General features: G+C 32.8%; 2 protein-coding genes across 4 annotated transcripts in view; one reads left to right on the top strand and one right to left on the bottom strand.

Annotated features, from left to right (window-relative positions):
- Positions 1-19,760, bottom strand: part of LOC127700536 (Golgi pH regulator-like) — a 28,980-nt gene extending 9,220 nt beyond the window's left edge. The window contains exons 1-7 of the mRNA XM_052204074.1: positions 19,656-19,760; positions 14,717-14,776; positions 12,604-12,707; positions 10,120-10,226; positions 9,193-9,303; positions 1,891-2,011; positions 508-588 (exon numbers count right to left, since the gene is read on the bottom strand). Coding sequence (XP_052060034.1) covers positions 508-588; positions 1,891-2,011; positions 9,193-9,303; positions 10,120-10,226; positions 12,604-12,707; positions 14,717-14,776; positions 19,656-19,697 — 626 coding nt within the window. The 5' untranslated portion in view covers positions 19,698-19,760. The remainder of the gene's footprint in view (positions 1-507; positions 589-1,890; positions 2,012-9,192; positions 9,304-10,119; positions 10,227-12,603; positions 12,708-14,716; positions 14,777-19,655) is intronic.
- A 315-nt stretch (positions 19,761-20,075) lies between these two features.
- LOC127700533 (ubiquitin carboxyl-terminal hydrolase 25-like) overlaps positions 20,076-24,084 on the top strand; it is a 47,473-nt gene continuing 43,464 nt past the window's right edge. For all 3 annotated transcript variants that reach the window (XM_052204068.1, XM_052204069.1, XM_052204067.1), the window contains exon 1: positions 20,076-20,378. In XM_052204068.1, coding sequence (XP_052060028.1) covers positions 20,334-20,378 — 45 coding nt within the window. In that variant the 5' untranslated portion in view covers positions 20,076-20,333. The remainder of the gene's footprint in view (positions 20,379-24,084) is intronic.

Below are 24,084 nucleotides of genomic sequence, written 5' to 3'. Positions count from 1 at the left end.
CTATATGTCCCCATTCAAATGCATTGATCGCAAAATAAAAGGGGGGTTCCAACCCCCGCCCCCTTTGTTGTCAGTTGTTTCTATGTAGTATTGTCCCTTTGCAATTTCTTCTTCTGACATTGTCTATTTAAAGCTAGGGTAATCTTAAGAATGTATTCTACAAATAACTATTAAAATGATCCAGTAGAAATCTTTTCTGTTTAGTAAACACAGTTGCTTGCATCTCTCTCATTTGGTCTCTGGTGGATAGTTGTCTCATTGGCAATCAATCCACATCTCCTTAGACTCTGGTGGATAGTTGTCTCGATGGCAATCAATCCACCTCATTTTATATTTTTATATATATTATGTTCTTTACAAATGTATACAAATTATGCGCACGTTAGTCTCATTCTAACTTTGTAAATTAATGAGACCAATAAGATTTTTCTTTAAACATACAACATATTACTAATTAAAACGGATACAATTATCTCTCGAGATTATATGACATCAGATATTTCCTACCTTTTCTTCTTCATCAGAATCATATCCATGGTCTGCATCAGTCTTTTCTCTATACTTTGTATATCACTGTCCTTAACATCCCTGACAATAGAAAAATATTGCAGCACTGTACTGTATGTATATATCAAACGAGATTCTAATAGCCAATTAACAAAGAATGTTTATTCTAATCAATGATAACAATTGTTTTTTTATACAGAATTTTTTTACTAAAGACTTTTGTCAAATTTTAGAAACAAATGAATAAGATCACAAGAAATATTTCAGAATAATGTTTTCCCAGCTTTAGTCATCAGAAAATCTTACAGTTTAGCTAAGTTGTAACTAGGGATAATGAATCTATCACTGAAGCTTTTTTGTCAAAGCAACTGATATTATTGGGTATGAAGTGAATTACCATGGGTATACAGGATTTTGCTGTTTAATATTTGGCCTTGGGGCAATGAAAAAATTGAATTGAACACTTCATTGAATTGGTTTTTATGCAAAACATAATAGCTGATATATTCAAATTTTTGTTGTTTAACATCAAAAACCTTTTACATGACGTTAAAATAACAAGACATTGTGAATTTATGACTTCACGGTATATGGCTCATATAATAATAGGTAGCATAATACAGCCTTAAAAGAGGGGCAAAAGATACCATAGGGACATTCAAACTCATAAATCGAAAATAAACTGACAACGCCATGGCTAAAGATGAACAGACAAACAATAGTACACAAAACACAACATAGAAAACTAAAGCCTAAGCAACATGAACCCCACCAAAAACTGGGAGTGATCTCAGGTGCTCAGGAAGGGTAAGCAAATCCTGCTCCACATGTGGCACCCGTCGTGTTGTTCATGTTAGTACAAACCCAGTAAATAGTCTAATTCGGTAGGTCACATTCGTGAAAAGGGAACAGGATTGTAGTTACGACATTAGGAACATATCTGCTGTCATCTGTGAAACGGATATTCCATAACTTAAATTTGATTACTTTAAGCCAATGAAATGGTGAGATTTTGATAACTTCTCTCTGTTATGTGTTAATACAGTGATACAAGTTTATACAAGAAACATGTCTGAACTGAAACTCTTGCATACATACAAAGAATATTCTTAGGCAATTTATGTAAACAAAACATTTGTCTAATTGATACAAAATCTTCAGTTCAGACAGGGTTCCAAAAATACAGGTTTTACTGTATTTATATTTTCACTATGTATTTTAACTTTTTTTTGAAACTAATCATTTCTAAGGGCCATATAGTTGACTATATAGATTGAATGCCTTTGGAGGTTGTGTGGCAACAATTAGTTCTTTATCTTTGGTTGGAATGTGTTGTTGGATTGTTGTCTCATTCATATTTACCTGTAATCTGTTATGTTTTACCTTATAAAGACAAACATAGATGTATATGGATAATTAACAGCACCAAAACCCGATAACAGAGCCATGATGGTCACACCAATCACACCTATTCTTCCTATACACTGCTCTATTGAAAATATTCCTGGAAATAAATTATATGTCATACTAAATTACTTATCCACTAAAACTATTACTTATAATTATTTTCACAAGTACTTTCATGTTTTTCAATCTTCTGGGAAGGAAAATATTTTTACATCGATAGTAACTAAGAAATGTTAGTTTGTCGTTATAAAAATATAAATAAGTATTTATACAAATCAATAACCAATTTTTCCTTCGAAAATCCGGTTAATAAGTAAGATCTGGTTTTGTTGGATATTCCTTTGACCATTATATATATGCTTATCGCCCCTGATTAATGGCGGTTGGTGGAAAAATTCACTGGTAAAATATTCTGAGAATCCTGGGTTTTTTAACAGTTTCCATCATTTAAAATACACCAAATATTTATATCAGAGAGGAAGAAACACTAAGATAACTTCCGATCGATCAATTATATTTACAAACATTTATTTACGCTGATTTACGTGTGTGCACATATAACTATATAAACACGTGTTGACTACAAGCCGGTCATCATGGTAGATTTAGTCAAATTGAAAATTGACCTATCGATGGACAAAACCATTAATGACTATCCTCTTTCATCTCTCCCATCAAAGCAAAACAAGAGGACTGGTAAAGCAAAATTAAGCCTTTTCGAGCAAATTGACCCAAACTTGTATGATGAACATGCTAAAATTATCACATTCTACACAAACCTTGACAGAATCCAACCATGGATAAAAACACTAGATATTTACTATTATGACAATCTTGGAAAGGAACCTGATTATGATATTGAATGGTATGACGAACCCAAAACATGGGAAAACCGAAACAACAGTGGAAATTCTGTGATGATTGAAGTATTAAAAAAGGGGGAACTTCAATTTAATATTACATTTTTTGTCACAACAGGAACAATAAGAGTACAAGGCAGTCATTATTATGAGTTTGTGGATATTCATTTTCCAATTCTGAAAGATATTCTTGATAAAGTTCTTACAAACATATCACAAACCAGTCCTACTAATACATGTATTTCACACGAATGTCATGATGACAATAACAATACACACATTAATGAATTATGCCCTGTTGACAAGGTCACTTGTGTATTACCTGACTCCCAGACTGGGTTAAAATCAGTACTAGTACAAGAAGATCTACCTCAAAAAGATGATTTTCAAAGGCTTGAATTAAATTTAGTTGACACGCTGGCTAAAATAGAACACAGTCACAATGAAAACTTCAGCAAAGTATTAACTGCTGTTAAACAATGCAATGATGATGTTCTAGTCTTGGGAAAAGGTAGAAAAGACGACAATGAGATATCAACATTACAATTAAAATATAAAACCGTACAAACAGAAAAACAGACTTTGGAAGTTAAATTAAAACACGAGCAAAGCAATATTATGTTAATTAAAGCTCAACATGAAGATCAAATGAAATGTCACAATCAAATACTGGAGGAGACTAGAGCAGAAATGAAAAAGGTATTAACTACTTCAAACTCTGAGATCGACTTTCTATCGGTAAGCCTACAAACCAAAAATGAAGAAATTGACAAACTAACTGATACTCTAAAACGACATACTCAACACTTGGAGAAATTACAAGAAGAAAATATCTCTCTCCGCTCCCAAATGATTTCTCGATTTGAAGATTTTCATCTTGTTAATGCAGACACGAAATATACTGACAAATCTAAACTTGACATTGATAACAAACCAACAATTATTTTAATTGGTACATCCAATACCAAACGTATCAATGCAGAGAAGCTATCGCCATCATTTACAACCAATAAGGTTACTGCTTTCAATTTAGAAGAAACTAAACAAGCTATTTTGGAGATATCGGATATAATTCCAAATCTAGTAGTGTTTCATTCCCTGACGAATGATTTGAAAATAAAATCACCACAGCAATGTATAGAAGAAATACAAGATATTGTCAAGCTTGCACTTCAAAAATGGCAAAATAGTGGTTGCATCATCTCTCTTACTACTCCTCGACTCGACAGTGTAATTTTCAACACAAATGGACAAATCATAAATGCCTTGTTGAAACAAATATATGATGACAATAAAGATGTTCTACTTGTTGATCATGGCAATATGTTGCGAAATGGAAACCCAATTGCAGAGCTACTAAGTGAAGATAAATTTCATCTCTCTGACTCTGGCGTGTCTCAGCTATCGGCAAACTTAAAGCGTGGAATACACACTGCCTTAAACATTCCCATGCCAAATTCAAGAGGTAGATCCAAATCGCGCAACACAAGAGGACGTGGACGTGGACGTGGCAGAGGTCATCATGAATAACTTGCTTTTTAATATTATACATATTACCATATCATTATGTTGACTTCCTTTAACATGTTTAAAGTCATTTACATATAATTTATATATACATGTACAACTTTATATATTTCTTCTTTTTTTTGGGCTGATAAATTCATATTCAAATTTGAATAGATTTTTCAAATGAAACAGCCATTATGTGAAGAAGTCACACTATTACATGGTCATATATATGTAACCTCTGCTAGGTATAAAAGTTCGCCTTTTTTATTTTATTTTATTCATTTTTATTTTTAGTTTTCACATTTGAATCATACTTTTGATCTTGAATTAACCCAGGATATCAGGTTATTCAACCCAAATCAGTTTAATAGTTATTCAGTTAAAAGAGGATACATAGAAAAGAAATTATCTGTCATTATATCATAGACTATTTGTATTTAGAAAACCATTGTAAAAACTATCCTCTAAATAAATCTACTTATTTCAAATATTTACATTTCTGAATATTTTCCTTGTTGTCTCTTCCTTTTATTTAGAGACAAATTTTTATTATTTTTTTTTTATAGATAGAAAATCTATTCTATTATTTATACCAGATTTAATTGTATCAACCAAAATGCCAAAATCAAACCAATCATCTGTAAAATTTGGTTATTGGAATATAGGTGGCTTATTTTCAAAGGGCATGAATAAAGCAGAGGATCCCCTTTTTCTGAAACATATAGAGAATTACGACATTGTTTTTTTAGTCGAAACTCATGTGGGATATAATTCCCAAATACACAATATTGGTAAATTTCATTATCATCCAATATATAGAAAATTATCAAATAATAACCGTCATTTTGGGGGTATAGCAATTCTACAGAAAAGTCACGTTAAACCTCATGTCAAAATATTGATTAACAGTAATCCAGATTATCAATGGATTAAATTAGAAAAATCCTTTTTTGGATTTAAAAGTGACCTATTTATTTGTGTACTGTACAACCCCCCTGTTACGTCTAAATATACCCAAGAACTCTCTTCTGATGTTTTTGAATGCATAGAAAAAGATATCTTTCAGTATAAAAAAATGGGTGAAATTTTGTTATGTGGAGATTTTAATGCCAGAATAGGCTCTGAAAATGACTTTATAGAAAACGATGATTCAAAATTTTTGATACATACCCTACTGACAAAAACATTATGACAAGAAAAAGTCGAGACCAAAAAATTGATCAAAGAGGCAAAGAAGTTTTGGATTTTTGCATTAGTAAACAAATAAGAATTTTAAATGGCAGAGTTCTTGGTGATACATTTGGTAATTTTACTTGCTATACCCCCAATGGTGCAAGTGTGGTTGATTATGTTGCTGTGTCGGAAGAAATTCTTGAAAATGTACTGTATTTTAAAGTATCCAGATTTATTCCCACATTATCTGATTGTCATTGTAAACTTGAGTGGGAATTATCTGCAAAATATTGTGTTCCTGGAGAAAATGATATTCCAATCCAGTTGAAAAATATGACACCTAATTATATCTGGACTGACTGTTCAGCAATAAAATTTCAAGAAACACTTTCTTCAGATACACTACAAAACTACATACTAGAATTCAACAACAGCACAATTCAATTTACTCAGACATCAGTAGATGAAGCATCATCAAAACTTTCAAACATCTTTTTATCAGCAGCAAATCTATCACTTAAACGACCTTTAAAAAAACACACAAACAAACAAAAAAACAAAAAGTGGTTTGACGCAAGTTTACAACAAGCTCGAACTAACTTGCTTAATTATGGAAAAATTTATTCAAGATTTCCATATGATCCAATTATCAAAAATCACTTTTATAAACTGAATCGTGAATACTCCAAACTAAGGAAATATAAATACAAACAATACAAACAATCATTGATTAGTCAGCTGGACTCCTTGCACGAAGAGAATCCAAAACTGTATTGGAACTTAATTAATGAACTACAGGAAAAAAATGAAACTAAAAAAAAATGTGGAGTACAACCATCAACTTTGATATCACATTTCCAAAAGTTGTCACAACTGAAAGGTGAATTTCAAAGTAGATATACAGAGCTATGTGAAAAACTGAAACAGTTAGAAAACTCAAAATGTTTCAACGAGTTGGACTCCGTTATCACTGAGTCTGAAATATCCAAAGCCATTTCACACTTAAAATGCAATAAATCATCAGGCTTGGATAACATTAGTAATAATATGATAAAGAATGGACAGACTTTCCTTTTAAAAAGTTTTCAACAGATGTTTAATACTTGTCTGTCTTCAGGTATATACCCAACATCTTGGGCTGAAGGTTATATTACACCAATTTTTAAAAGCAACGATACAAGTGACCCTAACAATTATAGAGGAATAACAATAACAAGTGCAATTGGAAAGCTTTTTAATAGAATATTAAGTCTAAGACTGGACAAATTTCTTCAGGAACATAATATTATACATGATAGTCAAATTGGATTCACAAGGAAAGCCAGAACTGCAGATCATATGTTTATTTTAAACTGTCTTATTAACAAATACTGTAATTCAAAAGAAGGTAGACTGTTTGCCTGTTTTGTTGATTTTCAGAAGGCTTTTGATACTGTTATACATACAGGGATCAAGATTAAACTACTAGATATTGGGGCTGGGTCTTATTTTTATAACATTATTAAAAGTATGTATGAAATTAGCAAATCATGTGTCAAAATTCAAAATCAAGTAAGTGATTTTTTCCCATTAGATATTGGAGTCAAACAAGGTGACAACCTCAGTCCGAATTTATTCAAGATATTCATAAATGATTTGCCCAGATATTTGTCAGATACTAGAGACCCAGTTAATGTCAATGACAAAGATCTACATTGTTTAATGTATGCTGATGATATTGTTTTATTATCTACATCAGCTGAAGGACTACGAGAAAAGCTGGGAATGCTTGATAAATTTTGCAAAGATTGGTGTCTCAATGTGAATACTAATAAGACAAAGGTGCTGATTTTCAACAAGGCAGGCAGACATGTAAAACAGATATTCACATTTCAGAATATAAATCTGGAATGTGTTTCAAAATACAAATACCTAGATTTATATTTAAGCTCATCTGGTTCATTCAGTTATGCTCAAAATGAACTATACAAAAAATCCCTGAAAGCTCATTTCAAATTAAGGAAAGATCTTTTATCACTTAATCCTGATGTAAAAACAAGTATTCATGTTTTTGACCACACTGTAAAACCTATTTTATTATATGGTAGCGAAATATGGGGGATGTTTAATTCTCTTTCCTCTAAATGTAAGAAGGAAGATATATCTTTTGAAAAATTATATTCAGGTTTACCCTGTGAGAAACTTCATATAAAATTTTGTAAATTTATACTTGGGGTACACAAGAAAACAACAAATGCTGCAGTGTTATCTGAACTTGGAAGATTTCCAATATATTTTAATATTATAAAAGGAATGTTATTGTACTGGTATAGATTAGAGAATTTAGGTAATAATTTTCCTCTATTAAAAGAGGCATATACACAATCAAAGACACTACATCACATGAATATAACATCATGGTATGGTTCAATAAATGTTGTTTTTAAAATACTTGGTATTGACTATACAAATGCCATAAATGCTCCATTTTGTGAATCCTTATACAAATTTAAGAAATATATACAAACCAAGCTATCAATATTGTTTATTAGCTGTTGGAAAAAACAAATAGATAAATTTTCAGACAGTAAACTGAAAACCTACCTTTTATATAAAACAAATTTTGGTTTTGAAAAATATCTAACATTGATCAAGAATTTTGAACTTAGAAGAAGTTTTACTAAATTACGTGTATCTTCTCATAGATTACAAATAGAATTAGGTAGATATCAGGGTATTCCCCGAATTAACAGAATATGTAATAAATGTTCTTCCAATACTGTCGAAGATGAGGCTCATTTTCTATTTGATTGTAACAAATTTGAGGATGATAGAAATTGTATGTTAGCTAGTATTGCACAATATAATTCTTATTTTAATCATATGAACAGTCAAAGCAAAATTATCTGGTTATTTAGTGTAGAAAATGTTGAGTTACTTAAAATAATATGTAATTTTATATACAAACATCTTCCTTAGTGAAGATTAGTTAAAGGAAATCTATGTGTGTATATACATTTGATTGGACATAGAAAATTATATTCATCTGAATATCACAAACATACTAGCCGATTAAAAAAAAAAAATAATTGTTAAGATATATTATTTATTCAAATGTTCTCTTATATCCTTGAGGCATCGTCCCCTGGTATCAACTGCATTCAAGTTACCTATGATGCTTCCTTGTTTGCTTTTGATACAGGTAGGAAAGAGACATTTACACACATTTTACATGCCTATGGCCCATAAGGTATCGCCCCCTGGTGTCATCTGCCTTTAGGAAACCATAATGCTTTCCTATTTGCTGCTGACACAGGATGAGTCATGGACATGTTTAATTTCTACTTTCTTTTTGGCTAATTATTATATATTTAATTGATCCAACTTTTTGTGTACTATACATATGTGGATATCTATTTTTCTTTTTTTCTTTTTGGGCTGCTTGTTTGTTATCTATATCAACCACACTTGCAATAAAATGCATTAGTATTAAAAAAAACAACATACTATAGATTCTTTATCTACGTATTCTTTAAGAACTTAAATAGTTCTCGTTTAACTTTTTTTTTTTTTTATCTCATTGTTTGTATTGTATTATGAAAAAATTATTGATGTTGTAATGTTTATGCCCTTTGGGGCCCATAATTGGAAATAAAATATCTTATCTTATCTTATAATGCAGAAGTACTTATAATACATCTGTTCATTTGATAATAAGATTTCATACATCATTCTTCTGTCTAAGCAGACTTACCATGTTTAGGACTGAGAATAGGAAATGGATCCCCAATCTTCCAAAAGGAATAAGTCGATATACACCAAACAGCAAATGTCAATAATACTCTCACATGTTGTTTCTGAGGTACTGAAAAAAGGTATAATAATGGGGTAATGGTTGAAATAAATTTGTATACAGCATGGTATACTGTTACATGCTATACGTGTTTAACAGAAAGTTACAACTCATAACTGACAAGCTGCTCACTAAATATGAAGTCTTTCTGGTCATTCTGGATTCATTTATTTTTTGTTGATACCAATTTCCTTGGATTGAGGAAAACTTATATTTTGGTGGATATTTGATTTAGTGGTTATGCAAAAGTCTGCATAAAAACATATAAGAAATTTGTAATTTGTTGAACATTTCAATTCATTGTTTACCGGTACACAAGAAATTCTCGAAAATTGGTATCACACAAATCTCAATGAATCCACATTATTGAACCATTGAAGGTTTCTAATAGATCTAAAAATTTCACTCATCAGTGTCAACCTTCTGACCAAATTTGAAAAGTGTGATGGAATTATTTCTTGGACCAATGGACAAAAGGATGAACTAAAGGACAAGGTGAATGCAATATACATGTTCATGTATCCCCCACTTCTAGATAGGGTAAAAAAAGTATGTCAAAATCTAAATGTAGTAAACATGGGTGTAATAAAAAAGAAGAAAACTATCATTACATGTGTAATACATGTGCATCTTCTGAGGAATGAACCTATATGTAGATCAACCCAAAACAGATGGACACTACTTATATCCATTTCAGTATTACTAAATACATTTTACAAGTAGATTTTTTAAAGAGCACATGTTATCAGTTTCAAAATAATTATCTAAAAGACACCCATGCTTTTTTCAACCATTCCATCAATCAAATGTATAAGCACTTTTACTTACCTAATCGCAAATTACAAATGATGAAATAAGCAATATAGAACGGTAGCACTACAATCAACACTGATAATATGGCATACAGTCCTAGTTTCCAATGGAAATATCTGGAGCTGAAATAAAAAAACAATCAATTCTGAATTTTTCTATTAAAACAGGAAATATATTGATATAAATTTTAATGCAAAATAGTAGCAATTTGCCATTCATAGCAGTTTCTGAGCACGCCTTCATATAACAAGGAAAAGAACTTAATCTTTGACAAAATAGAAAATTGAAATTTATGAGACAAAAAATTATGATGCAAAGACGGAGCTTCTGTCGCCACTCAACTTACTTCTCAAAATGATGACTCCTAAAATTTCTAAGATTGAAGAAATCTGATATTTGCAGCATTATTGCAAAGTGTTTCAAAAATATTTCTTTTTAAACCTATTTGATGGGTAATTCTGAACCAAGATTCTTTATTGTGATGTTATGATAAACTCTCAAGAGCCTGTAACGCTCACCTGATACACTTTGGTTTTGGAAATCATGTAAAATAGATTAAAATCATAACAGATACCCTAATAATGAGTGAGGCCAAATTTGGTTTAATATTGGTCCTGTAATTTAATAAAAAATCCTTGTGGCCATCTTGAACAGTAAATTGGCAACAAAGTAGCAACACTTCATCAGCACCTCATAAGAAACATTTATGCCATGTTTTGGTTTCATTCCATTCAGTGCACCTCTAGAAGAAGCATTTGTATGTATTTTCCATAGGGTCTTATGTTAAAGGAAGTCCCCCAATTGGCGGCCATCATGGATGAAGGATCAGCTTCAAAGTAACAAAACTTAGTCAGCACCTCATAAGGAACATTCATGCCATGTTTGGTTTCATTCGATTCAATGGTTCTCTAAAAGAAAACATTTGTATGTATTGTCCATAGGGTCCTATGTAAAACTAAGTCCTCCGCTAGCGGCCATCTTAGATTATGGATCAGCTTCATAGTAACAACACTTGGTCAGCACCTCATAAGGAACATTCATGCCATGTTTGTTTCATTGCATTCAGTGGTTCTCTAAAAGAAGACATTTGTATGTATTTCCCATAGGCTCCTATGTTAAACTAAGTCCCCCGCTGGCGGCCATCTTTGATGATGGATCAGCTTCAAAGTAACAACACTTGGTCAGCACCTCATAAGGAACATTCATGCCATGTTTGGTTTCATTCCATTCAGTGGTTCTCTAAAAGAAGACATTTGTATGTATTTCTCATCATGGTCCCATGTTAAACTAAGTCCCCTGCTGGCGGCCATCTTGGATTATGGATCGGCTTCAAAGTAACAACACTCGGTCAGCACCTCATAAGAAACATTCATGCCATGTTTGGTTTCATTCTATTCAGTGGTTCTCTAAAAGAAGACATTTGTATGTATTTCCCATAGGGTCCAATGTTAAACTAAGTCCCCTGCTGGTGGCCATCTTGGATTATGGATCGGCTTCATAGTAACAACACTTGGTCAGCACCTCATAAGGAACATTCATGCCATGTTTGGTTTCATTCCATTCAGTGGTTCTCTAAAAGAAGACATTTGTATGTATTTCCCATAGGGTCCCATGTTAAACTAAGTCCCCTGCTGGCGGCCATCTTGGATTATGGATCGGCTTCAAAGTAACAACACTCGGTCAGCACCTCATAAGGAACATTCATACTATGTTTGGTTTCATTCTATTCAGTGGTTCTCTAAAAGAAGACATTTGTATGTATTTCCCATAGGGTCCTATGTTAAACTAAGTCCCCCCGCTGGCGACCATCTTGGATAATGGATCAGCTTCAAAGTAGCAACACTTGGTCAGCACCTCATAAGGAACATTCATGCCATGTTTGGTTTCATTCCATTCAGTGGTTCTCTAAAAGAAGACATTTGTATGTATTTCCCATAGGGTCCTATGTTAAACTAAGTCCCCCGCTGGCGGCCATCTTGGATGATGGATCCGCTACAAAGTAACAACACTTGGTCAGCACCTCATAAGGAACATTCATGCCATGTCTGGTTTCATTCCATTCAGTGGTTCTCTAAAAGAAGTTCAAAATGTAAAAAGTTAACGACAACGATGGAAAACAAGTGATGAGAAAAGCTCACTTGGCCCTTCCGGCCAGGTGAGCTAATAAAAGCAGTAAATTGTGATAATGGAAAATCAAATGATTACCAATGCGCACATAGTTATCTCCCCTGAATCTGTATCAACCCCCTCATTATCAATTACTACTGATAATTCAAAGTTTAAAAATCAAGATTTTATTAGGTAAAGTTTGAAAATTAGCTGTACAAATGGTTATATATGTACACAACACATTTCTTGGATTTATTTTTCACAAATCTGACCTTACATTAAGTCTGATTATATTATAAACTTTCCATGGCACATATTATTTACAACATTTTTACAAACAGAAAAAAACCCACCAAAAAACGATAGATTGCATTTTTTTTTAAAACTTACTTTGCATCAAGTACTCCAAGGATTTCAAATATGATCAGTTCAAACATGGTGCAGGATAACGAAAATGTCACTGAAAATACTAACAGTACAACGGAGTGGTGGACCTGAAACAGACAATAACAGTACAACAGACTGGTGGACCTGAAACAGACAATAACAGTACAACGGAGTGGTGGACCTGAAACAGACACTAACAGTACAACGGAGTGGTGGACCTGAAACAGACAATAACAGTACAACGGAGTGGTGGACCTGAAACAGACACTAACAGTACAACGGAGTGGTGGACCTGAAACAGACACTAACAGTACAACGGAGTGGTGGACCTGAAACAGACACTAACAGTACAACGGAGTGGTGGACCTGAAACAGACACTAACAGTACAACGGAGTGGTGGACCTGAAACAGACACTAACAGTACAACGGAGTGGTGGACCTGAAACAGACACTAACAGTACAACAGAGTGGTGGACCTGAAACAGACACTAACAGTACAACAGAGTGGTGGACCTGAAACAAACAATAATAGGATCACATTTAGTACTTCCTGTTTCGTGGATAATTGTCTCATATCTACAGTATCACTGTCAGTATAAAATGCCTGTCAACACTTAGGTTGTCAGTTTGCGTGCTGAAAGTGGTGTTAAACACAAACAATCTATCAATCTATCATCTACTTATTTCTGATAATAACAACCCAACTGATGGATAGATCCTATGCCATATTGTCAGAAAGATTTTTAATGAAAGATAAATATGTAGTGTATAGAAATATTTGGGTAATTCAAATAGTGCATAAACCAAAATGAAGCAACTTATGTCAATGTGTATGGAGACATCTGCACTTATGTAAATGTTTGTGGTGACATCTGCACTTATGTAAATGTTTGTGGTGACATCTGCACTTATGTCAATGTTTGTGGTGACATCTGCAATTATGTCATTGTTTGTCGTGAGAAACCTGTACTTATGTAAATGTTTGAAGTGACAACACCTGTACTTATGTCAATGTTTGTGGTGACAACATCAGCACTTATGTCAATGTGTATGGTGATAACACCTGTACTTATGTCAATGTTTATGGTGATTACACCTGCACTTATGTTAATGTTTGTGGTAACATTTGCACTTCCATTTTTGGTGACAACGTCAGTACTTATGTCAATGTTTGTGGTGACATCTGCTCTTATGTCAATGTTTATGCTGAAAACACCTGCACTTATGTAAATGTTTGAAGTGACAACACCTGTACTTTTGTCAATGTTTGTGGTGACAACATCTGTACTTATGTCAATGCTTATGTTTCTGTTGTTCCGTTGTTTTCCTCTTATAGTTGGTGTGTTTCCCTTGGTTTAAGTTGGTAGCCTGGATTTGTTTTCACTTAATCGATTTATGACTATTGAACAGTGGTATACTACTGTTGCCTTTATTTATGGTGACAACACCTGTACTTAAGTCAATGTTTGTGCTAACAACACCTGCACTTATGTCAATATTTGTGGTGACAACGTCAGTTCTTATGTCAATGTTTGTGGTATTATTTGCACTTATGTCAATATTTGTGGTGACAACGTCAGTACTTATGTCAATGTTTGTGGTGACAACATCTGCACTTATGTCAATGTTTATGGTGATAACACTTGTACTTATGTCAATGTATGTAGTGACAACACCTGTACTTATGTCAATGTTTGTGGTGACAACATTTGCACTCATATCAATGTTTGTGGTGACGGTGTCAGTACTTATGTCAATGTTTGTGGTGACATCTTTACTTATGTCAATGTAAATGGTGAGAACACCTGTACATATGTCAATGTTTTGGGTGACAACACCTGTACTTAGGTTAATGTTTGTGGTGACAATATCAGCACTTATATCAATGTTTGTATTTTCAACATCTGCAGTTGTTTTGCAGTTATCTGTTTTCACATATATAACAAAAATACCCATGTTGAGAATGAAATTTCGTGCTTTAAAATGATTGGTGATATATTTATGCAATCAAAAAGGTTCAACACCTCTGACATGACAAAAATGGGGGGAATAAAAAATAATCCTATATCCATTGTTTCAGGAATTAGGTTGCATTCAATCATGTATTATTCTTACCTCATAATCCTTGAACAATTGCTTCAGGAAGAAAACCCATCCTCCACCAAAAAATAAAACCTAAAGAAAAAACACATTATAATCAAAATTTTAGCTTAATACATATAACCGTATATTCTTCATTTAATTTTCTTGATTTAGTAACCTTTATTGTGCTGTGGACATAATATTACCGCCCCTACCCAAAATACTGTTTTTGGCTCCACTGGCTCTCCATACTTATAAAGGTGAACTGTATGATATGTATTTTGAAATTGATGCATGTTCCCTCAACCTAAGACTATTTATTGTCATGTTTCTCAGGTGGAGTTTGAGTCCAAATACAAACTTTGAAAATTAGAATCTGATAAAAGAGTTATTCTGGAGGGGTGGGCTTCCCTTTTGTGTCTGGTATACACAGAACAGAGGCCTAAAACTTCAAAAAATAGTGTAAACCCATGGGCATATAACTACTGATCATGCTAATTATTGAAATACGCTAAGGGAACAACTATTTCCAGTTGCAGGTCCAGTTGAAGCCAAAAATCAGGAAAAAATTTTAAACTCAGGATTTTTCGTTGAAATGACCTTCTATAGACTGATCAGTACCTAGATCAGTTTCACTCTGACCTAAGGGCTTTTTGAGGTAATGTGTTCAATGGGATCCACTCTTCATGCAGAATACAATTTGATACATCTATAAGCATTCTTCATTGTTCTTTGGTCTTCCTGGTCAAGATAATGATATAGGAGGGAAAATCATCAAAATTGATGCTTCTTGCACCAGATGCGCAACTTTGGGAGAGCTTTTACTGCCTCATTGACAAAAAAACCCTAGTCACATCTTCTTTTACACATAAACATGATAAATGCAGGAATTATGTATGACAATAAAAAAATAACCATAAGTTTTAACAAAAAATTTACTTGAAAGACTATTTTTTGGACAACAAACTAAAGTTCTTTCAATGCTAGAAAGTGCATTTTGTAATAGAATATATTCTCTTATGGTTCCTATAATAGATATATACTTTATCTGGCCTCCTTAACTATTTTGATTCAAGGGCCACTGATTAGAGTTATGAAGAAGAATATCTGTCTGGTGTAAAAAAATTTAAGCGTGGTATCTACATGCATGACATGTATGATGAGTTTATTGGTCAACTCCATTGGTCTATTCAATTATGTATTCATTTGTAATAATACATGTGATGTACAAATGTTATCACAATGACATATATGATGTAAAAATGTTACTGTAATTTAACATATGATGTTTAAATGTTACTATAATTTAACATATGATGTTTAAATGTTATCATAATGACATATGATGTAAAAATGTTACTGTAATTTAACATATGATGTTTAAATGTTACTATAATGACATATGATGTATAAATGTTACTATAATGACATATGGTATTCTGTTCAAGGTGGTTGAGGGGCTGGTTCCTGCTATAGAACCAGACGAATATTTAAAAAAAGCACGTCCAAAAAGAAAAATTACTGCCAAGAAATTTGACAATTACCAGACAATAAATATTGTGGAAAAAACAAGTCAAGAACAACACAAAGTGTTTTGAGATTCGAACGAGCAAAACATCACAAGATTCTAACTCATTTTTCATAAAACATTGATCGAGTGGAACCACTTTGAAGACACTGTAGTGCGCCCAAGGAGAGTTGAGAGCTTCATAACTGCTCTCGCGCATGTCAATAAATGAGGGTCGTAATGGGGGTACCTTCATGACGAATAACGGTAAAAAATCTTGCCAAATGACGTTAACGGTAATTTTTGGTGCATGACGATAAAATGTACATTTCCTTTATGACGATAAAATAATCGACTGATTTTGACGAATCATGTTAATTTTTTCTCAAAAATAACGGTAACGGATAATTTATTGAGACCTCTGACGAATCACGATAAGGATATTCTGACGAATCACGATAAAATTTTAACCAATTTGACGCTAACGGTAGCCGAACATGTCCGTTTGACGCCTGACGGTAAAGGGCATTCGGAAGCAAGTTAACTCGTACCATTGTAAACTCGTACCACGTAAACTCGTACCAAAAAAGTTAACTCGTACCAAAGTAAACTCGTACCACTGGGAAGTCGTACCAATCAGAACTCGTACCATAATAAAAAAAAGTTGAATTACTTGAATTTTATACTAGATTTTAATGAAAACTTAGACAAAAATACGAATGTTTTATGATTTTTTTTTTGTAAACTTAATAAAAAAAAGTTGAATTACTTGAATTTTTTGAAAAACACTTGGCTGTCATCAACCGTTTGGCTTGTACCATCCTGGAGCATCTTCATGAGACCAGTCAGGACAAACAACGACGTTGAGGGCTGGCACAGACGCATCAACGACAAGGCAGTAGAGTCCAATAAACCCTTCTATGAACTTCTTGAGTTGCTTCACACAGAAGCTGATTGGTGAGGGCAAGCTAAAAAGGTGTCAAGGTAAGAAGGTCAGAGCTGTTCAGGGACAGATATTCTCCTTGTGGGAAAAGTACACCACCCAGACCATAACCACAGCAGAACTACTTAAACAGACCATGCGTTTGAAAGGCCCTGTACCATCAACAGAAGACACCAACCAGTGAATAGAGAAATGAACATAGACAGTGCTCAAACAATGATTATTAGTGCTTCATATATGTTTATATTTTATGTAACAATAGTGCCAATTCTTATGTAACAATAGTGCCAGTTATCTGTTGGAAAACATATAATTTATTTTAATGCCATGTGAAAGACATGTTTATATCTATGTAATACTTTGTGTATGATATATATGTGAATAAAACATAAGGTGTATTTATTGAGAGAAAAAAATAGTAATATTTGATGTTTTGTTAATTTTTTATACATGAATGTTCTTGAATTGTGGTAAATAAAGCATCAAAATGAAACATATTCTTTGTTATTCTGCCAACACTACCATTACGCCTACTGGTCATTCACAATACCATTAGACACATCATTAAAAAAGAGGGGCAAAAGATACCAGAGGGACAGTCAAACTCATAAAAAAGACAAACCGACATATAATAGTACACAAGACACAACAAAGAAAACGAAGGACTAAGCAACACGAATCCCACTTAAAACCGAGGGTGATCTCAGGTGCCATTTCATCTTTCAGCTACTTTTCTAGAAAGAGCGATGCATATCTTCCACTATAGGTGATATATATAAATGATAAGAATGATAATGACCTATCAATTATATGAATTAAAAACATGGTCATAATCTACAACAAAGTGCTGAACATTGTATAAAAATAAATTTCATACTTCTAACTGTTGGTCATAAACAATTTTAAACCTTTAAAACACAATAAATAAATTCTTTCATTAAATAAAATTCCTTTTAGAAACAATAGAAAAATACCCAAATCTATTCCATGTTACTGATTTGGAATGATTAAAAATTTAATCAAATAGTTGTCAGTAAAAAGAGTCTATTCAAGGGAGACAACAAAGCCAATCTGCCACGGTTTTCTCTATCCAATTAGACAAGGAAAATTAGCTACAAATTGGTCATTGTAATTTCAAATTATATACATTTTACAGATTTAAGAGGTATTGAGTGAAATTAAAGTATATATTCATCATTAAACACCATTTGAATGCATTTAAATAAGTTGGTACGAGTTTACAATGGTATGAATTTACCGTGGTACGAGTTAGCAGTGGTACGAGTTTGCATTGGTACGAGTTTTTTTTTAGTGGTACGAGTTGACATTGGTACGAGTTTACAATGGTACGAGATAACTATAATTCAGGGCATTCCTACCCTCATAAATCGACAGCGCTCTTGTAACAGTGGTTTGATTCCATCAGTGTACTTTATCCGGAGGAAGAAAATCCCCAGTGATTTTTATTCACCAACAAAAAATCACTAGGGTTTTCTATCCGGGTCCAGTGTAAAACATCCACCAGTCATTTCAAGGTTCTAAAAAGGTTTTTTTGAAGGGGAAATATATATAAAATGTGGCTTAATAGTTTTTAGTGTATTTGAAAATTGCATAGTTGATTTATGTAAAAAGTGGAGAGTTTTCATCCAAGGAATGTTCACACTAGTGTTTTTGAACCAGGAATGATTACACTAGTGATTTTGTACCGGAATGATTGCACTAGTTATTTTATACCCAGCAGGATTAATTACACTAGTGCTTTAGATCCATTCACTGATGAAGTGATTAGTACTCATTTTGAACACACAATAACACAATAATGCTTATTAACGAATGAGATTTAAATAATTTTTCTATGCAAATCTATAAAATCATATGCTTTTAAATTGTCACTAATTGTAATATTTATTTTTATTGGATTGCCGAAGTTTTTCTATGTATTTGCTTTTCGGTCGACTTGGATTTTAAATCATATCTTCTATGTCAATATCAAAGGATGCTTCTGTAATTGAAACTAAGTTCAATGTCCTGATCATTGATAAAGTATTTTGAGTTATAAAAATATCCTCCACATCATCATCATCAATATTATTTACTAGATTGATTCAGATTAATTAAACTGGTTCCTTGAAAATCATTTTAATTTGAACCCATTTATTTATGTAAACAATAAACCGGTCTAATATAAACAAAACAACGATATCAAGATCGACGCTTTCACACTATTTACATCCAATATTCTCTAGTGAAAAACACTGTTACCCGGAATAAATTTATACACGGTCGAATGAAAGTACGCTTACACTCTCTCTACCATTGTATTAAAGCCAGTATTGGTATCCACAACGTATTCATACAGATACAGATATGACTCTTTCTAAATTCTTGTACATGTACAACCAGAAGTACATAATTTATAAGTATTATGGACTCCTAGTCCAATATTGACATGATTGAGATAATCAATAAATCTATATTCAATCAACAAGTGTGTAAAACGTTGTCATAAATATACTTGAAACCTGTGAAAAGAACATCAAACAAGAATCAACTAAAAATGACATGATACTGTTGCTGTAGACTTGGGATCTCCCCTCTGTTTCAACGTCAACATAAACACGTGTCTGGCAATGGTGACACGAGAAAGTTTCCGAACGGCACAATCATCCCAAAGGGAAGGGAATAACGCACATTATGATTGGATAATGAGCGACCGTCTTATCATCATCCTTTTCGTGTTGTACTGAAATTAAAATCGTCGTCTAAGGAAGAATTTGTGATCGTTTACAATTAAATTATTTTTGTTTCAGATAAAGATTAAAATATTAATAATTAGGCTCTTAAAACTTAATAAAATCCAGAACTTTCTTTGTTTCGCCTTAAGTATATTGTCCAATGAAAATATCTCTTGCAAAAGAATATAAGCATCAATTTGGGGAAGCCCCTACAGCAGCCATGATAATCACGATGGGAAACTTGCGACTGTCAACATTGGACATTATTTAACGCATACATGTTTTATGAGCCAAAACTAAATATTTCATTTGAAAGAGATTTATTCACTACTGTTGTCTTATTGTATAAGAGATATTTCCGTAACATTCATGGGGAATTAACTGCATGTTTTGCTGTGGCTGAAAACTATAGAGACAAATTCTTGTCCATCAGAGGCAAACTTGAGACGCACGCACGTGTGAACTATGACAGTGAAACAACCACCATTGCCTCAGCCATGTCATTCACAGGTCATAATTTTATCAGGAAATTTTGCCTTTTGATTGAATTGTAACAGTAGAGCATGATTCTCACTATCACATTGTCACCTGGTCTCTGCAGGAAATCAACCTGAACCTTTGTATTTATAGTCGAATCTGGGTCCATTCGCCCAAAATCATGTTCTCTCCCATTCACGTTCTCTCCAATTCACGTTCGCCCCCTTTCACGTTTGCAGAATCCGGGTCCGTTCGCGCCCAATCACGTTCGCCCCCATTCACGTTCGCCCCCTTTCACTTTCGCACCCTACACGTTCGCACCCAAAGTCTGATCGCACCCTACACGTTCGCGCCCAATTTTTATTGGTTTTGTGTTTAATAATTTGTAAGCGAGTTTTGGTAAGTGTATTGCTATAAATATATTTTTTTCATTGTTTCTAAATAAAGTGAGATTCTGACAAGGGTTTTTTTTGTGTCATGGTAAATGTATTGCTATAAACATTTTTTTTTTCATTGTTTTTAGATAAAGTGAGATTCTGACAACCAGTATTTTATTTTTGTGTTGAATAATTTTTAATCATGTTTTGGTTAGTGTATTGCTATAAATATTTCTTTTTTATTGTTTCAAAAGGAATTGGGATTCTGACAACGTTTTTTTTTATGTGTTGAATAATTCGTAATCATGTTTTGGATAGTGTATTGCTATAAATATTTTTTTTTCATTGTTTATGAATAAAGTGAGATTCTGACAACTTTTTTTTTTTGTGTGTGTGTTGAATACATCTTATAGCAGTTTCGATCCAGGGCATTTATTTCCATATTAAAAGAAGTTTGGAGCAAGGATCCGGAAATTTTCCCAAGTCATTTCGGTCATTTTTTTTTTGTGATGTAATAATATCGTGATGCACAATAATGCATTTTTCTGAGGGTGACAAGTCTTGCACATGGACAAGTAAAGTCCTTTTTTGTGAAGTATTGGGTCAAACAAGTGTAACTGTACCCTGATCTAACAGTAACAGTGTCTCTGAGTTAGAAACTACACGGAGGAGACGTTTTGTTGTTGTGTATTGCATCACTGAGGTCGTATGCATAACCCTTTAAATTTGCATAAATTAAAAGAGGAATAATTACGGCATGTTTCATCATTTTGAAAAAAAGTTATGTAAACCAATTAATAAACTGTGTTGAGTTTCTTATTGCATGTACAAGATATCGTTTGTATTGTTCAAATTGCTGCTGTTTGGATGAGTGTAAGTGATTACCTAATACACAACAAGATAATGTGTATTCACCTGGTTTACGATAAGAGGATCAAAAAGGGGAAACTATGATTCAACTTTTCTTTGAATAAATAACTCAAGTCTGGTATAGTGATAACAATTGAATTTTAATAATAAAATTCATGATTTTAAATAAATAAATAATTTATCTGAACAGAAGTTTGTACACAATTACAACAGTTCAATGAAAAACAATTGCATTGTAATACAGTCCAGAGAGAATGTATGGCTTCACTTGGGTAAAAATCGGAAGTTTAGCCAGGAAAACAAAAGAAAGGATAACGCCCATTACATTCTGTGAGTAAGATGGTTTCAAAAAATCGGAAGTGCAAAAAAAAAAACAAAAAGAAATCGAGATTGTTCATTCGCTGAGTATATTTCTTAAATAGGCTGTATGGCTTCAAATATAAATTACGTTATTTAGTTTTAAATCCTTTTTTAAACATTTTTTTTTCAATTCTGCATTCCTATAAATTATACGCTTTACCACTTTTGTAAATCTATTAAGATCTTTATCTGCCATTTCCTACCGAAAAGTTAACAGTAAAATCGATCTTTCAAATAAGATCATCAATTAACCCATGTTGATCCCCATTTTCCATGCGCAAACTCAGTAAACATAAATCTATTTTTAACAAACGGTGACCAAATCAGCTGATCGATTATAAATGGATTATATGTTTTATTTGGATAAAAATGGACAGATTCTCGAGTCAACAGTGTTATTTGACTTCTTTAATGAATAAAATAATATCTTTTTGGGAAAATCTAGGTCAGAATGGTTAAAACGTTAAATTTGATGCACAGCAAATCGCCATATTGTTTTTATTGCTTAACAGGTGTTTACAGGTGAGATTTGTGTACATGGCCTTTATGGCTTTAATCAAGACAATAACGACACCCAAGCCGAATTCAAACTTCCTGGACATTGATTTTGTCTCAAACAAATCTATTTTTCTTGATGACCTGAAAACAAAAATAAATTCAAAATGGCGACCGATAAAACCCTGATCTCAATGAAATGACCGAAATTATTTCTGTAAAAAAAAAAAAAAAGACCTAAATCCCAATAAATCATTTCGGTCTTTTCAGTTTCCAAATCGGTCATGTCTGGCATATATGACCGTTTCCGGACCCTTGGTTTGGAGGTACACTATCTATGAGGTTAAAAAAAACATAAGTTTATATATATTTCATTTATTTTTATTCATCCTTATATCGTATGTGTATAAATACCAATTAGCAGTACTTAAACATACATAATTAACATTTAATAATTAATAATCAAATCAATTAAAACAATATTTCATTTAAAAATTCCCGAATTTTTATTTGTGAAAATAAAAATATTTTGATATAAACATCCTAAAAACATCCTAAAAAAAAAAGGGTGCGAACGTGTAGGGTGCGAACGGACCTAGGGGGCGAACGTGTGGGGTGCAAACATGTAGGGTGCGAACGTGTATTGGGCGCAAACGGACCCGATACCACGTTTGCACCCCACACGTTCGCACCCTTTTTATTGGTTTTGTGTTGAATATTTGTTTAATCATGTTTTAGTTAGTGTATTGCTATAAATAAGCATTTTTATTGTTTCAAAAATAAAGTGACATTCTAAAAACGTAAACAGGTTTCCTACTTCATACACTTTAACCGTACACAATCATTAAAATCATGAAATATTTCATTGAAAAAACAGCCCTAAAATGTTTAGAGTAACTACTTTATAAAATTTAAAAGAGCACTAAAATACATGTATAAAAAAAAAACCTGAAACATCACATCACATTTTACACCATTCACACACCAATACTTTCTAATATGCACTAATGTAAATAGTTTAAGAATTAATGTATTAAATTCAAATAACAGTCACAATTGTAATCAATTTAGTTCAAAGTCTACTGTGGCAGAAAAACATTATTGGTTTGTCTGATGGTCCATACAGTCTATCAAATCCCCCTAAAAAATATTTCATTTTGAAATTCCCAAATTTTATTAATAAGAATATACACATATTTTGATTTATACATCTAAAAACATCTAATAATTCAATCGGTATTTGAATAAAAATAGGGAGCGAACGGAGCCAGGTGGTTAATGTGTGGGTTTGCGAACGAGCATTTGGATCGAACGGATCCAATACATTTATAGTCCACCCTCTAACTCTTCAGTAGCTGAACTGATTACGGCTGGCTAAGTATCTGTATCACGAGGGGAGAAATCTGGTAACATTTCCCCACTTCAAGAGTCCTCATTCATTATCATGTACCATTATGACTCTTCACAACACAAACACTGGATAGATATCATCTATCATCTCTAATCAAAAGGTTTTTTTTTATTTGGGTACTAAATATAAAGTAGAGCATGATTCTCACTAGAAAATCACATTGTCACCTCTTGGAATCAAACCCAACATGCCCAGGACCTCTGTTTTCAAAGTCTTACTTCTTACT

This window comes from Mytilus californianus, unplaced genomic scaffold (assembly GCF_021869535.1).
Source record: "Mytilus californianus isolate M0D057914Y unplaced genomic scaffold, xbMytCali1.0.p SCAF_5, whole genome shotgun sequence".
Classification (NCBI taxonomy): Eukaryota; Metazoa; Mollusca; class Bivalvia; order Mytilida; family Mytilidae; genus Mytilus; species Mytilus californianus.
The sequence above is the reverse complement of the archived record's forward strand: the minus strand, read 5'-3'. Positions and strand labels throughout refer to the sequence as shown.